Raw genomic sequence first — 12625 nt, 5'->3', positions numbered from 1 at the left:
CTCCGTGGTGCTGTTATCACTCAGATCTACTGCAGGTATGAAAAGACAGAAAACCCTGAGCGCGTTTAAGGCAACGCAATGTGTAACAGGAGCACAGGAACAGGAGGAGACTTGCTCCGCCACTCAACTAGATCATGGCCGATCTATACCTCAACTCCATTTCATAGAATCATAGAATAGTACAGCACAGGAGGTCGTCATTTGGCCCATCGAGTCAGGGGCGGTTCTTTCGAAGAGCAAGCCAGTCACAGTCCCACTCACCCCACTTTTTCCCGACATTCCTACTATTTTTTCCTCCAAGTATTTAGCCAATTCTCTTTTGAAGGCTACTATTGAATCTGTACTCACTTTGCTCCATATCCCTCGATACTCTTGCCTAACAAAAATCTATCCAACTCAGTCTTCAGCTGTCCGGGCTCCAAGCTGTGGAATTCTCCCCACCTCTCCTCCTGCAAGACGTTCCTTAAAACTTACCTCTACATGTGCTGGTATCTCCTCATGTCGCTCGCTGTCATATTTTGTTTGATAACGCTCCTGTGAAGCATCTGGGGATTTTTTACTACGTTAAAGACGCACGTTGTTGTTGAAAGCTTCCATTGCCAGAGTCAGCAGGTAGCACACTCTCCTTAGTCAGAAGGTTGAGAGTTCAATTCCCACTCCAGGGACTTGAGCACATCAATCACAGCTGACACTCTCGACTTTCAGAAGAGACGTTAAACCGAGGCTCCGTCTGTCCTCTCAGGTGGATGTAAAAGATCCCATGGAACTATTTCAAAGAGCAGGGGAGTTATCCACGGTGTCCTGGCCAATATTTATCCCTCAATCAACTTCACTAAAACAGATTATCTGGTCATGATCACAGTGCTGTTTATGGGAGCTTGCTGTGTGCAAATTGGCTGCTGCGTTTCCCACATTACAACAGTGACTACACTTCAAAACGTACTTCATTGGCCATGAAACGCTTTTGAGACATCCGGTGGTCATGAAAAACGCTGTACAAATGTAAATCTTTCTTTCTTATCTTTTTGGGGCTAATATATTAGCATGGATAGAGGATTGGCTAACTAACAGAAAACAGAGAGTCGGGATAAATGGATCATTTTCCGGTTAGCAAACAGTAACTAGTGGTGTGCCGCAGGGATCGGTGCTGGGTCCTCAACTATTTATAATCTATATTAATGCCTTGGATGAAGGGACCGAGTGTAATGTAGCCAAGTTTGCTGATGATACAAAGATGGGTGGGAAAGCAAATTGTGAGGAGGACACAAAAAATCTGCAAAGGGATGCAGACAGACTAAGTGAATGGGCAAAAATTTGGCAGATAGAGTATAACGTCGGAAAATGTGAGGTTATCCACTTTGGCATAAAAAAATAGAAAAGGAGAAAAATTGCAAGGTACAGAGGGACCTGGGGGTCCTTGTGCATGAAACATAAAAAGTTAGCATGCAGGTACAGCAAGTAATCAGGAAGGCAAATGGAATGTTGGCCTTTATTGCAAGGGGGATAGAGTATAAAAGCAGAGAAGTCCTGCTACAACTATATAGGGTATTGGTGAGGCCACACCTGGAGTACTGCGTACAGTTTTGGAGTCCGTATTTAAGGAAGGATATACTTGCATTGGACGCTGTTCAGAGAAGGCTCACTAGGTTGATTCCGGAGATGAGGGGGTTGACTTATGAATATAGGATGAGTAGGTTAGGCCTATACTCATTGGTGTTCAGAAGAATGAGAGGTGATCTTATCAAAACATACCAGATAACGAGGGGACTCGACAAGGTGGATGCAGAGAGGATATTGCCACTCATAGGGGAAACTAAAACTAGGGGACATAGTCTCAGAATAAAGGGCTACCCATTTAAAACTGAGATGAGGAGAAATTTCTTCTCTCAGAGGGTTGTAAATCTATGGAATTCTCTGCCCCAGAGAACTGCGGTACTGGGTCATTGAATATATTTAGGATGTGCTTATTTGTACTGTAAAAATGGCCAGCATGCTCCAACCTTTGTCTATGATTGGTCCTCTTGGAGGATAAGCCACATCCTGAAGTTTCCCAGTGATGTGTAACTGGAACCGCCCATCCCAAGGTCTCACTGACTTTGCAAATTGTAACTCGATCCACTTTGACTTCCTGACGCAACAGAGGACAGAGCGCCCCAGAAAACAGCAAGGGCCAGCCAAAGTGCCTTACCCCAGTCCAAGTGCATGCCTCCCCCAGCTGAAGTGCCTCTCCCAGCTGAAGTGTCTTACCCCAGTCCAAGTGCATGCCTCCCCCAGCTGAAGTGCCTTACCCCAGTCCAAGTGCATGCCTCCCCCAGCTGAAGTGCCTCTCCCAGCTGAAGTGTCTTACCCCAGTCCAAGTGCATGCCTCCCCCAGCTGAAGTGCCTTACCCCAGTCCAAGTGCATGCCTCCCCCAGCTGAAGTGCCTTACCCCAGTCCAAGTGCATGCCTCCCCCAGCTGAAGTGCCTTACCCCAGTCCAAGTGCATGCCTCCCCCAGCTGAAGTGCCTTACCCCAGTCCAAGTGCATGCCTCCCCCAGCTGAAGTGCCTTACCCCAGTCCAAGTACATGCCTCCCTCACCCAACCATAGATGGGGCAGGCATTGTGTACAGATTGTTAACAGGTTTATTGGGTATGAAGTGAATAGTGACAGTGTCGTGACTTCTGGATATCATCCATTCCAACGATGTTACTTGAAGGAGGTTGCAAGAACGTGATCCGTCTTCCCAGTTCCCTCTCTCCCCTCCGATTCCCCCCGCCCCCCCCCCCGTGTCTCTCACTCTCTCCCAGCCACACACTCTCTCCCCTCCAATCTACCCCCACCCGTGTCTCTCACTCTCTCCTAGCCTCTCTCTCCCCTCCAATCTACCCCCACCCGTGTCTCTCACTCTCTCCCAGCCACACACTCTCTCCCCTCCAATCTACCCCCACCCGTGTCTCTCACTCTTTCTTTCTCGGATGGCGGAGCAGGCTCAAGGGGCCAAATGGCCGACTCCTGCTCCTATTTCTTATGTTCTTGCGTTGTCCTAGCATCCACCACCTTTTGGAGAAAGAGAGAACTTAAGGCAACAAAATGCGCAGAGTGGAAGAAACACAATTGAAAGGCTCCTGTAAGGCTGCAAATGGTTTCCCAACATTTATTTAATTACCTGCAGCAAGCAGCCACAAAGCATCGCCCTAATTATTTATTCAACTGGGACAATGAAAGTAAAACCAGGAACCCCGAGACCTATTTTAGGTTTCAAAAAGTAAAGTCAGGGCAGAATAAGCACAATTCAATTGAAAGGCTTTTTGCAGTGTGAGCAGCCAAAAAAGCTTTCCCACTATTTATTATTTCTTGGGCACAGAGAAAACACAATGGGGCCCCTGGGCATATTTACGGCAGCAAGTAGTAAAATCTGGGAAGAAACACGATGAGAAAATAATTAAAAGCTTCCTGCAAGGCTCCCTGGGCTTGGCTTCCATCTTCTTTACGCATCAGCAGCATCATCATAGGCAGTCCCTCGGAATCGAGAAGACTTGCTTCCATTCTTAAAATGAGTCATCAGATGGGTGAACAGTCCAATACAAGAGCCACAGTCCCTGTCACAGGTGGGACAGGTAGTCGTTGAGGGTAAGGGTGGGCGGGACAGGTTTGCCGCATGCTCTTTCCGCTGCCTGCGCTTGTTTTCTGCATGCTCTCGGCGATGAGACTCGAGGTGCTCAGCGCCCTCCCGGATGCACTTCCTCCACTTAGGGCGGTCTTTGGCCAGGGACTCCCAGGTGCCGGTGGGGATGTTGTACTTTATCAGGGAGGCTTTAAGGGAGTCCTTGTAATGTTTCCTCTGCCCACCTTTGGCCCGTTTGCCGTGAAGGAGTTCCCAGTAGAGAGCTTGCTTTGGGAGTCTCGTGTCTGGCATGCGGACAATGTGGCCTGCCCAGCGGAGCTGATCAAGTGTGGTCAGTGCTTCAATGCTGGGGATGTTAGCCTGGTCGAGGACGCTAACGTTGGTGCGTCTGTCCTCCCAGGGGATTTTTAGGATCTTGCAGAGACATCATTGGTGGTATTTCTCCAGCGACTTGAGGTGTCTGCTGTACATGGTCCACGTTTCTGAGCCATACAGGAGGGCGGGTATTACTACAGCCCTGTAAATCATGAGCTTGGTGGCAGTTTACGCACACTGCAAGCCGTCAGTAACCAGGATGGCATTGCGTGAATCAATAATTGTGATCGGGAAAAATAACGGCAGGCCACCCCCACGCCAGTACATTTCAAGCACCAAATTGTAAAATCTGAGCGAAGAATCATACCTTAAAGAACTTAAAAATCAAGTGTTTTCCTTGTATTGTTTTTTATATACGGGTGACATCGCTCGCGACTATCTTTATGGGAGCCCATGTGAGCTCTGCAGCTCGCGTGCTGTCGTTTCACCGGCTTTTAAATACAAAAAGAATACGCATGCGCTATTTTGAATGGGCTGCGCATTCCCTCAAAGGGGCTGCTCACTCAAAAAAGATTAAACGGAACATTGGGCCCATGTCCCATGTTTTAAAGACTTGCATTTATATATCGCCTTTCACGACCACCGGACGTCTCAAAGTGCTTTACAGCCAATGAAGTACGTTTGGAACATAGTCACTGTTGTAATGTGGGAAATGCAGCAGCCAATTTGCGCACAGTAAATTCTCACTAAATAAATAGAGGTTGTAACGTTTAAGGCAGTCAGTTTGCGAGTGTCTGTTGTTTCAGTGCCTCGTAACTTTTAGAATGTAAAATATTTGGGGCTGTCACGAATGTCCATATTTGCGAGTACTGTACGACCAAGGTGTGCGCGCGCGAATTAAACATACAGCAAGCAAAATTGGAAATAGCTATACCCAGGGAGGCTGAAGACAAGAACAGAGGTTAGGATTGAAAGCTGCTGGTTCCTTTCTTTCCAGGGGGACTGACAGGCAAGTGGAGGAAGTGGTACTTTGAGCCGTTAAAGAAATGTCAAGAAATATGCATTACTTTAACGGTTATCAGCTATAAAAAAAAAAGTTGCAGGAAGTGGGATAGAATGATGCAGAAACTGCTTGCAGTAGTATGAAAGTTGATGCAATACTAGTCAATTTCCTTTGGTGGCACAAAACAGGAAATCAAAACCAAAATGTAGTCTGGTTAGGAGGCAGGGGATAATTGGATGAGTGCATGAATATATAACTCAACTCCCATTTTAAAGTCAGAAATCTTGTCCTTACTGCTGTATGTTTCCACTATAAATATCTATGTCCACCTTTATAATGTGAAGTGCCGATGTTGTCAACCATCTTCAGCTGCTTCATTAATGATCTTCCCTCCAGCACAAGGTCAGAAATGGGGGTTTGCTGATGACTGCAGTGTTCAATTCCATTCACAACGTCTCAGATACTGAAGCCATGCCCGCATGCAGCAAGACCTGGACGACATTCAGGCTTGGGCTGGCAAGCGGCAAGTAACATTCACGCCACACAAATGGCAGGCAACAAGAGAAAGTCTAACCACCTCCCCTTGACATTCAACGTCATACCCATCGCCAAAACTCCACCGTCAACATTCTGGGGTCACCATTGACCAGAAACTTAACTGGACCAGCCACATAAATACTGTGGCTCCAAGAGCAGGTCAGAGGCTGGGCGAGTGTCTCACCCCCTGGCTCCCCAAAGTCCCGAGGAAGTCCCGCCCCGACAACGAAATTGGGGTTACCGTCCCAGAGAGGAAGTGGAGCAGAATGTCGCGCGCTCCACTTCCTCTCCGGGGGCCGGGGGGGGGGGGGGGGGGAGGGACTGGGGCGCTAACCACGGGGATTTACCAGTGCTATGCGGAGAGTCGCGTAGCACTGGCGTGGCGCACAAGGCCCTCCCCTTCCGTTAAAGGGGCAGGCGCGCTGCGAACTCTGCAATGAGGCGAGAGGCCACCGCTTCACCACGGAGCGGGCTGCCCGGCACAGAAGAGGAGTGCCCGGCTACAACATCACGGCACCGACCACGCGAACTCGACAAGGCAAGGCTGTGACCGGTAAGTCGGTCACAGTAAAAGAAAAAAAAAATTGCGCGCTGCACCAACCCCCCTTTCATTTTCACCCCGCGGGGGCAGAGTGCGGGCCGGTTCGCCACGTGCGATGCTGGTGCGGGCACTGCCCACGGCTGCCTCACGGGGCGCTACGGAAGTTTCGTTCCAGGGCGAAAACGGGCTACGCACGGAGAGGATGTCGTCATCACCGACGCAGCGGCCCAGGGTGCTACCGTCAGGGGCGGGTCACTGCCGGTTTGCGCCTCCGCTCACTCCCGCGGGAGGCAGTAGCGGCCTCATGCACCGGACAAGGTGTCGCGAGCACCTGCCAATGGGACGCGCAAACGACGCAATTTCTCCCCCGTTGTCTTTGCGAGGTTTGGGAGTTGCTTTCTGGTGGAATAAATAGGAGTTGAGTGGAGGTTCAGCCCACAGGGAAGGTTCCGTATGATGCGGTCATGTTAAGTGGTGGGAAGGGGCGAGATGGTCACGGCACTGTTCACGCAGTGGCCAGATGGGGTAGTCAAGAGAAGATCTCCTGTATCAGTATAGCATGAATGTGCTTTGCAACTAGGAATGAGCTTGATCTCCACAATCTCTTCAGGTTGCCGCTTCTGATCCTCAAGCAAACGCTGGACAGGAGCACCTTTACCTATCTGGTTTGTTGTTTTGCTGGGGTGGGGTGGGGGGGAAACGGGACACTGACTAGTTTTATCATGCGTTCCCGGTGAAGTCTCACCAGTTTTTTTCTCCCTCAGTTCCACCTTCTCTTCTTCCAGGAAACAAACCCAACATGCTGCGACGATGTTTCTCCTGGCTGAAGAGTCGAGAACTCAAGGGTCACAGGCTCAGGACAGGGGTTCGGCCATTTAGGACTGAGATGAGGAGAAATTTCTTCATTCAGAGGGTTGTGAATCTTTGAAATTCTCTACCCCAGGGCGCTATAGATGCTCAAGGCGGCAAGAATGAGAGCGATAGATTTTTCACACTAAGGATATGGGGATAGGGCGGGAAAGTGGAGTTGAGGTCGAAGATCAGCCATGATCTTATTGAATGGCGGAGCAGGCTGGAGGGGTCGAAAGGCCTTTTCCTGCTCGTTATGTTCATGAGACAAGATTTAAAACCAGACAACTCTAAGAAAAGCCAAGATAACCTGTGAGAGAAAATCCTGATGATTGTAAATGGCATCAACGCACATTAATTCGAAAGCAAAGTCCCAATATCGGTCACATTCTTTGTCGGCTTTAATACAATAATACCTGATCTAGAAGTTTTGCATTCTTCACTAATGTCACTTGGTTGTACTGAAAGTAACTCCCTGATGAGGCGTCTAGGTACGCCTGCTGCAAGATTGGCAGGAACTCGTGTGTGAACTCACTGGAGGCGAGCGGCACCATATGAAAAGTTTCTGCAAAAGAAACAAAAAAAGGACATAATATTGTGTGGCACGGCGACAGAGCTGTAGGTTTAATTTTGAAAATAGTTAGGTACTCCTCAACAATCACATTAAGTCTCAAAATAAAAAAAGAGTTTTTAGGTCTTAAAGGGCTAACTGTACACGCTCTACTATTCTCGCTGGGTTTTCTGAAAGGTTTGTTTCCAATTCTTTGAAAAATCATTAAATACCTGAAAACTGCAAAAGGTGCTGCCGACCACTATCTCAACTCATTTGACCATCTGACATTTAACACAGAGTAGTAATAACAGAGTATCAGTTTATAAATTAAAGAGTAGTCAATATACTTGAATAAAATTAAATTCAATTTTTGCTTCTTAAAAAAAAAAAATCTATATTTTTAATTAACTTCTAAATCAGGCACCATATTATTTTTGTCAGACGTTGGATTCCCACCAGACAAGCCAGCCTAGTATCACTTCTGCCCAGATCTTCCGAATGAAAACAACAGAGTGACTGCTGTCAACGAACTGGAAGCTGCTGCCAACGACCTTAAGCTGAACAGAAGCGTTCTGCGCCTAAATCTGTGCTGATTTAAGTATGAACTAGGGTACGGTAGCATAGTGGTTATGTTACTGGACAAGTAATCCAGAGTAATCCGTTGACTAACAATCCGAAGACACAAGTTCAAATCCCACCACGGCAGCTGGGGAATTTAAATTCAGCTAATTTAATAAATCTGGAATAAAAAGCCAGTAATGGTGACCATGTAACTACTGGATTGTTGTTAAAAAGCCCATCTGGTTCACTAATGTCCTTTAGGAAAGGAAATGTGCTGCCCTTACCCGGTCTGGCCTATATGAGACTCCAGACCCACAGCAATGTGGTTCACTCTTAACTGCCCTCTGAAATGGCCCAGCGAGCCGCTCAGTTGCACCAAACCGGTGCGACAAAGTCACCACACGGACTGCAGCGGTTCAAGGCGGCGGCTCACCACCACCTTCTCAAGGGGCAATTAGGGATGGGCAATAAATGCCGGCCTTGCCAGCGACACCCACATCCCATAAACAAATAAAAATGAATGCATAATACAGTCATATCGCATGCCTAAATCTATGGAGCCGTGGGCTGGTTTAATAATAGTGTGGGCTGGTTTAAGTATTAACGTACGACATTTCCGCGGGGGGAAGTTTGCGGAGATTTACTTGTACGGAGCTCGAACTCCGTGTGAAGGGAAGGGACGAGAAAATTAATACAAATGGACGTTTACTGTGTTTTGTTGGCACAGATTTTCTTTTTGTGACGTGGCTCTGACCGGCAGTGGTGATCTCCTTTCACCTCCCCCTCCCCGTCCTACTTCTCTGGAAGTGGTTCTTTGTAATGGCAACAATATTGTCTTTCCATTTAGCGAACAGCCAAAAAAGCACTGAAACTGCACATAGGCAATGGCTTCGCTGGCAGCAGTCACGCCCTTAAAACTACCCATACAGAGTTATTAAAATATTTCAATAATGTGTTGGCACCTACTCTTTTTTTTTAAAAAAGTGTCCGTGCAGCAGTCTCACTTTTGTAAATTCCCACCCATGCCGCAATGGTACCACAATGAAGCGTCTTTGAATGCAGTTCACCACTCCGCTGTTAATAAGGAGCGTGCATCAGAGACGGGCTTGCTGCGAGAATTCAATTCTCCTCGCTCACGATGGCAGTGATTTACTAATCCTGCGGAGGTGGTTTCAAGGGGCATTGGCAGCCGGCCAGTATCGCAGCTACTACACACTGTTCATGTGAGAGCCTGGACTGTGACACACTCTCATACTATTTGTCAGTGGCAACAGCACGATTCAGGCCAAGTCTATACTGGATGAGTATAGAAATTCTTTTTTTTTTTTAAAAAGGGACTCTTCCCATCCGATTCTGCCAAGGACCAGGCCATTGGTGCAATCAAATGAAAGAAAATCATGGCAGATGCTTGGCCATCAGTTGGGATCATTTCCTTTCCTGAATTTCTTCTTATGCGACTCGGTGTAAAATGTATCTGTTTTGTCTTATAACACTGCTGCGAAGCGCCTTGGGGTGTTTGACTGCGTTAAAGGCGCTATATAAATAACAGTTGTTCTGTTTTCCACCAAACCCCGCTCCCCCCCCTACCACCCCACACCACACACACACTATATAATTATTAGGTCCAGTCACTTTAAAGAACCTTGAACTTAAATGAGATACTGACCACCAAGACCAAAAGCCTTTTGTTGCCTAAGCTGAATCAGAAAAAGGATGGATTTAACTTGTATTAATCCACTGTCCCAAAGAAATCTGATGGAGTTTCATCCGATTCCAGAATTTACAGCACTGAAGAGATTTCTCCTCAACAGTTCAAGTTTTTCAGGCAGTTTATCTGGGGAAACTGGTTCACCAAGATAGAAAGTCTATCACCATGTCTTGCCATTGCAAGCATCTCAACTTTCACTGAGGATCTGTGTTACCTGTACAAGGCATCGCCCTTGTTTCAGGATCTAGAATTTTTACAATATGCCTATTGTAACCCTGCCTTTCGAGATGTGCCAAGAGAGCGTGCCAGGAAGGGACAGAATGTATAAACATAAAGGTGAATCAGAAAGTGGGGTCAAAGCAGGAAAAAAAATGGTAAAAAAACAAATTTAAAAGCTCTTTATCTGAATCATGCAGCATTCGTAACAAAATAGATGAGTTGACGGCACAAATAGATACAAATGGGTACGATCCGATAGCCATTACAGAGACCTAGTTGCAAGGTGACCAAGACTGGGAACTAAATATTATGGGGTATTTGACAATTCGGAAGGATAGATGGAAAGGAAAAGGAGATGGGGTCGGACTGTTAATAAAGGATGAGATCAATGCATTAGTGAGAAATGATATTGGCTCAGAAGATCAAGATGTTGAATCAATTTGGGCGGAGATAAGGAATAATAAGGGGAAAGTCGCTAGTGGACATAGTCTATAGGCCTCCCTAACAGTAGCTACACTGTTGGACGGAGTATAAATCAAGAAATAATGGAGGCTTGTAAAAAAAAGAACGGCAATAATCGTGGGCGATTTTAACCTTCATATTGATTGGACAAAGCAAATTGGCCAGGGTAGCCTTGAGGAAGAGTTCATAGAGTGTATTCAGGATAGTTTCCTTGAACAGTATGTTGCGGAACCAAGCTGGGAACAGGCTATCTTAGACCTGGCACTGTGTAATGAGACAGGATTAATAAATTATCTCGTAGTAAAGGATCCCCTAGGAATGAGTGACCATAACATGGTTGAATTTCAAATTCAGTTGGAGGGTGAGAAAGTTGGATCTCAAACCAGTGTCCTAAGCTTAAATAAAGGAGACTACAAAAGGTATGAAGGCAGAGTTGGCTAAAGTGAACTAACAAAATAGATTAAAGTATGGGACGGTTGATGAGCAGTGGCAGACATTTAAGGAGATATTTCATAACTCGCCAACAAAAATATATCCCAATCAGCAGGAAAGACTAAAAGAGATGGAGATCTGTGGCTAACTAAAGAAATAAGGGATGGTATCAAATTGAAAACAAGGACATACAAAGTGGCCAAGTCTAATGGGAGGCCAGAGGATTGGGAAACTTTTAAAAGCCAGCAAAGAGCGACTAAAAAAATAATAAAGAGAGGGAAGATAGATTATGAAAGTAAACTAGCACAAAATATAAAAACAAATAGTAAGAGTTTCTACAGGTACATAAAAAGGAAAAGAGTGGCTAAAGTAAATGTTGGTCCCCTAGAGGATGAAACTGGGAATTAATATTGGGGAACAGATAAATGGCAGAGACGTTGAACAAGTGTTTTGTATTTGTCGCCACAGTAGAAGACACTAAAAACATCCCAATAGTGGATAAGCAATGACTATCACTAAAGTAGTAGTACTTGGTAAAATAATGGGACTAAAGGCAGACAAGTCCCCTGGACCTGATGGCTTACATCCTAGGGACCTAAAAGAAGTGGCTGCAGAGATAGTGGATGCATTGGTTGTAATCTACCAAAATGCCCTGGATTCTGGGGAGGTCCCAGCGGATTGGAAAACCACACATGTAACGCCCCTATTTAAAAAAGGAGGTAGACAGAAAGCAGGAAACTATAGACCAGTTAGCCTAACATCTGTCGTTGGGAAAATGCTGGAGTCCATTATTAAGGAAGCAGTAGCGGGACATTTGGAAAAGCATGATTCAATCAAGCAGAGTCACCATGGTTTTATGAAAGGGAAATCATGTTTGACAAATTTGCTGGAGTTCTTTGAGGATGTAACGAGCAGAGTGGATAAGGGAGAACCAGTGGCTGCGGTGTATTTGGATTTCCAGAAGGCATTCGATAAGGCGCCACATAAAAGGTTACTGCACAAGATAAAAGTTCACAGCATTGGGGGCAATATATTAGCATGGATAGAGAACTGGCTAACTAACAGAAAACAGAGTCGGGATAAATGGGTCATTTTCCGGTTGGCAAAGTAACTAGTGGGGTGTCGCAGGAATCAGTGCTGGGGCCTCAACTATTTATAATCTATATTAATGACTTGGATGAAGGGACCGAGTGTAATGTGGCCAAGTTAGCTGATGGGTGGGAAAGCAAATTGTGAGGAGGATACAAAAAAATCTGCAAAGGGATATAGACAGGCTAAGTGAATGGGCAAAAATTTGGCAGATGGAGTATAATGTGGGAAAATTGAAGTCATCCACTTTGGCAGAAAAAAAATAGAAAAGCAAATTATAATTTAAATGGAGAAAAATTGCAAAGTGCTGCAATACAGAGAGACCTGGGAGTCCTTGTGCATGAAACACAAAAAGTGAGTATGCAGGTACAGCAAGTAATCAGGAAGGTAAATGGAATGTTGGCCTTTATTGCAAGGGATAGAGTATAAAAGCAGAGAAGTCCTGCTACAACTGTACAGGGTATGGGTGAGGCCGCAACTAGAGTACTGCATACAGTTTTGGTTTCCGTATTTAAGGAAGGATATACTTGCATTAGAGGCTGTTCAGAGAAGGATCACTAGGTTGATTCTGGAGATGAGGGGCTTGACTTATGAAGATAGGTTGAGTAGTTTGGACCTATACTCATTGGAGTTCAGAAGAATGAGAGGTGATCTTATCGAAACATACAAGATAATGAGGGGGCTCGACAAGGTGGATGCAGAGAGGATATTTCCACTCATAGGGGAAACTAAAACTAGGGGGCATAGTC

General features: G+C 45.9%; 1 protein-coding gene across 1 annotated transcript in view; it reads right to left on the bottom strand.

The window, feature by feature from the left end:
• Positions 1–12625, bottom strand: part of LOC139278420 (uncharacterized) — a 110293-nt gene that overhangs the window by 80442 nt on the left and 17226 nt on the right. The window contains exon 2 of the mRNA XM_070897175.1: positions 7269–7417. Within this exon, the coding sequence (XP_070753276.1) occupies positions 7269–7417 (149 nt within the window). The remainder of the gene's footprint in view (positions 1–7268; positions 7418–12625) is intronic.

This window comes from Pristiophorus japonicus, chromosome 13 (assembly GCF_044704955.1).
Source record: "Pristiophorus japonicus isolate sPriJap1 chromosome 13, sPriJap1.hap1, whole genome shotgun sequence".
Lineage (NCBI taxonomy): Eukaryota > Metazoa > Chordata > Chondrichthyes > Pristiophoridae > Pristiophorus > Pristiophorus japonicus.
The sequence above is the reverse complement of the archived record's forward strand: the minus strand, read 5'-3'. Positions and strand labels throughout refer to the sequence as shown.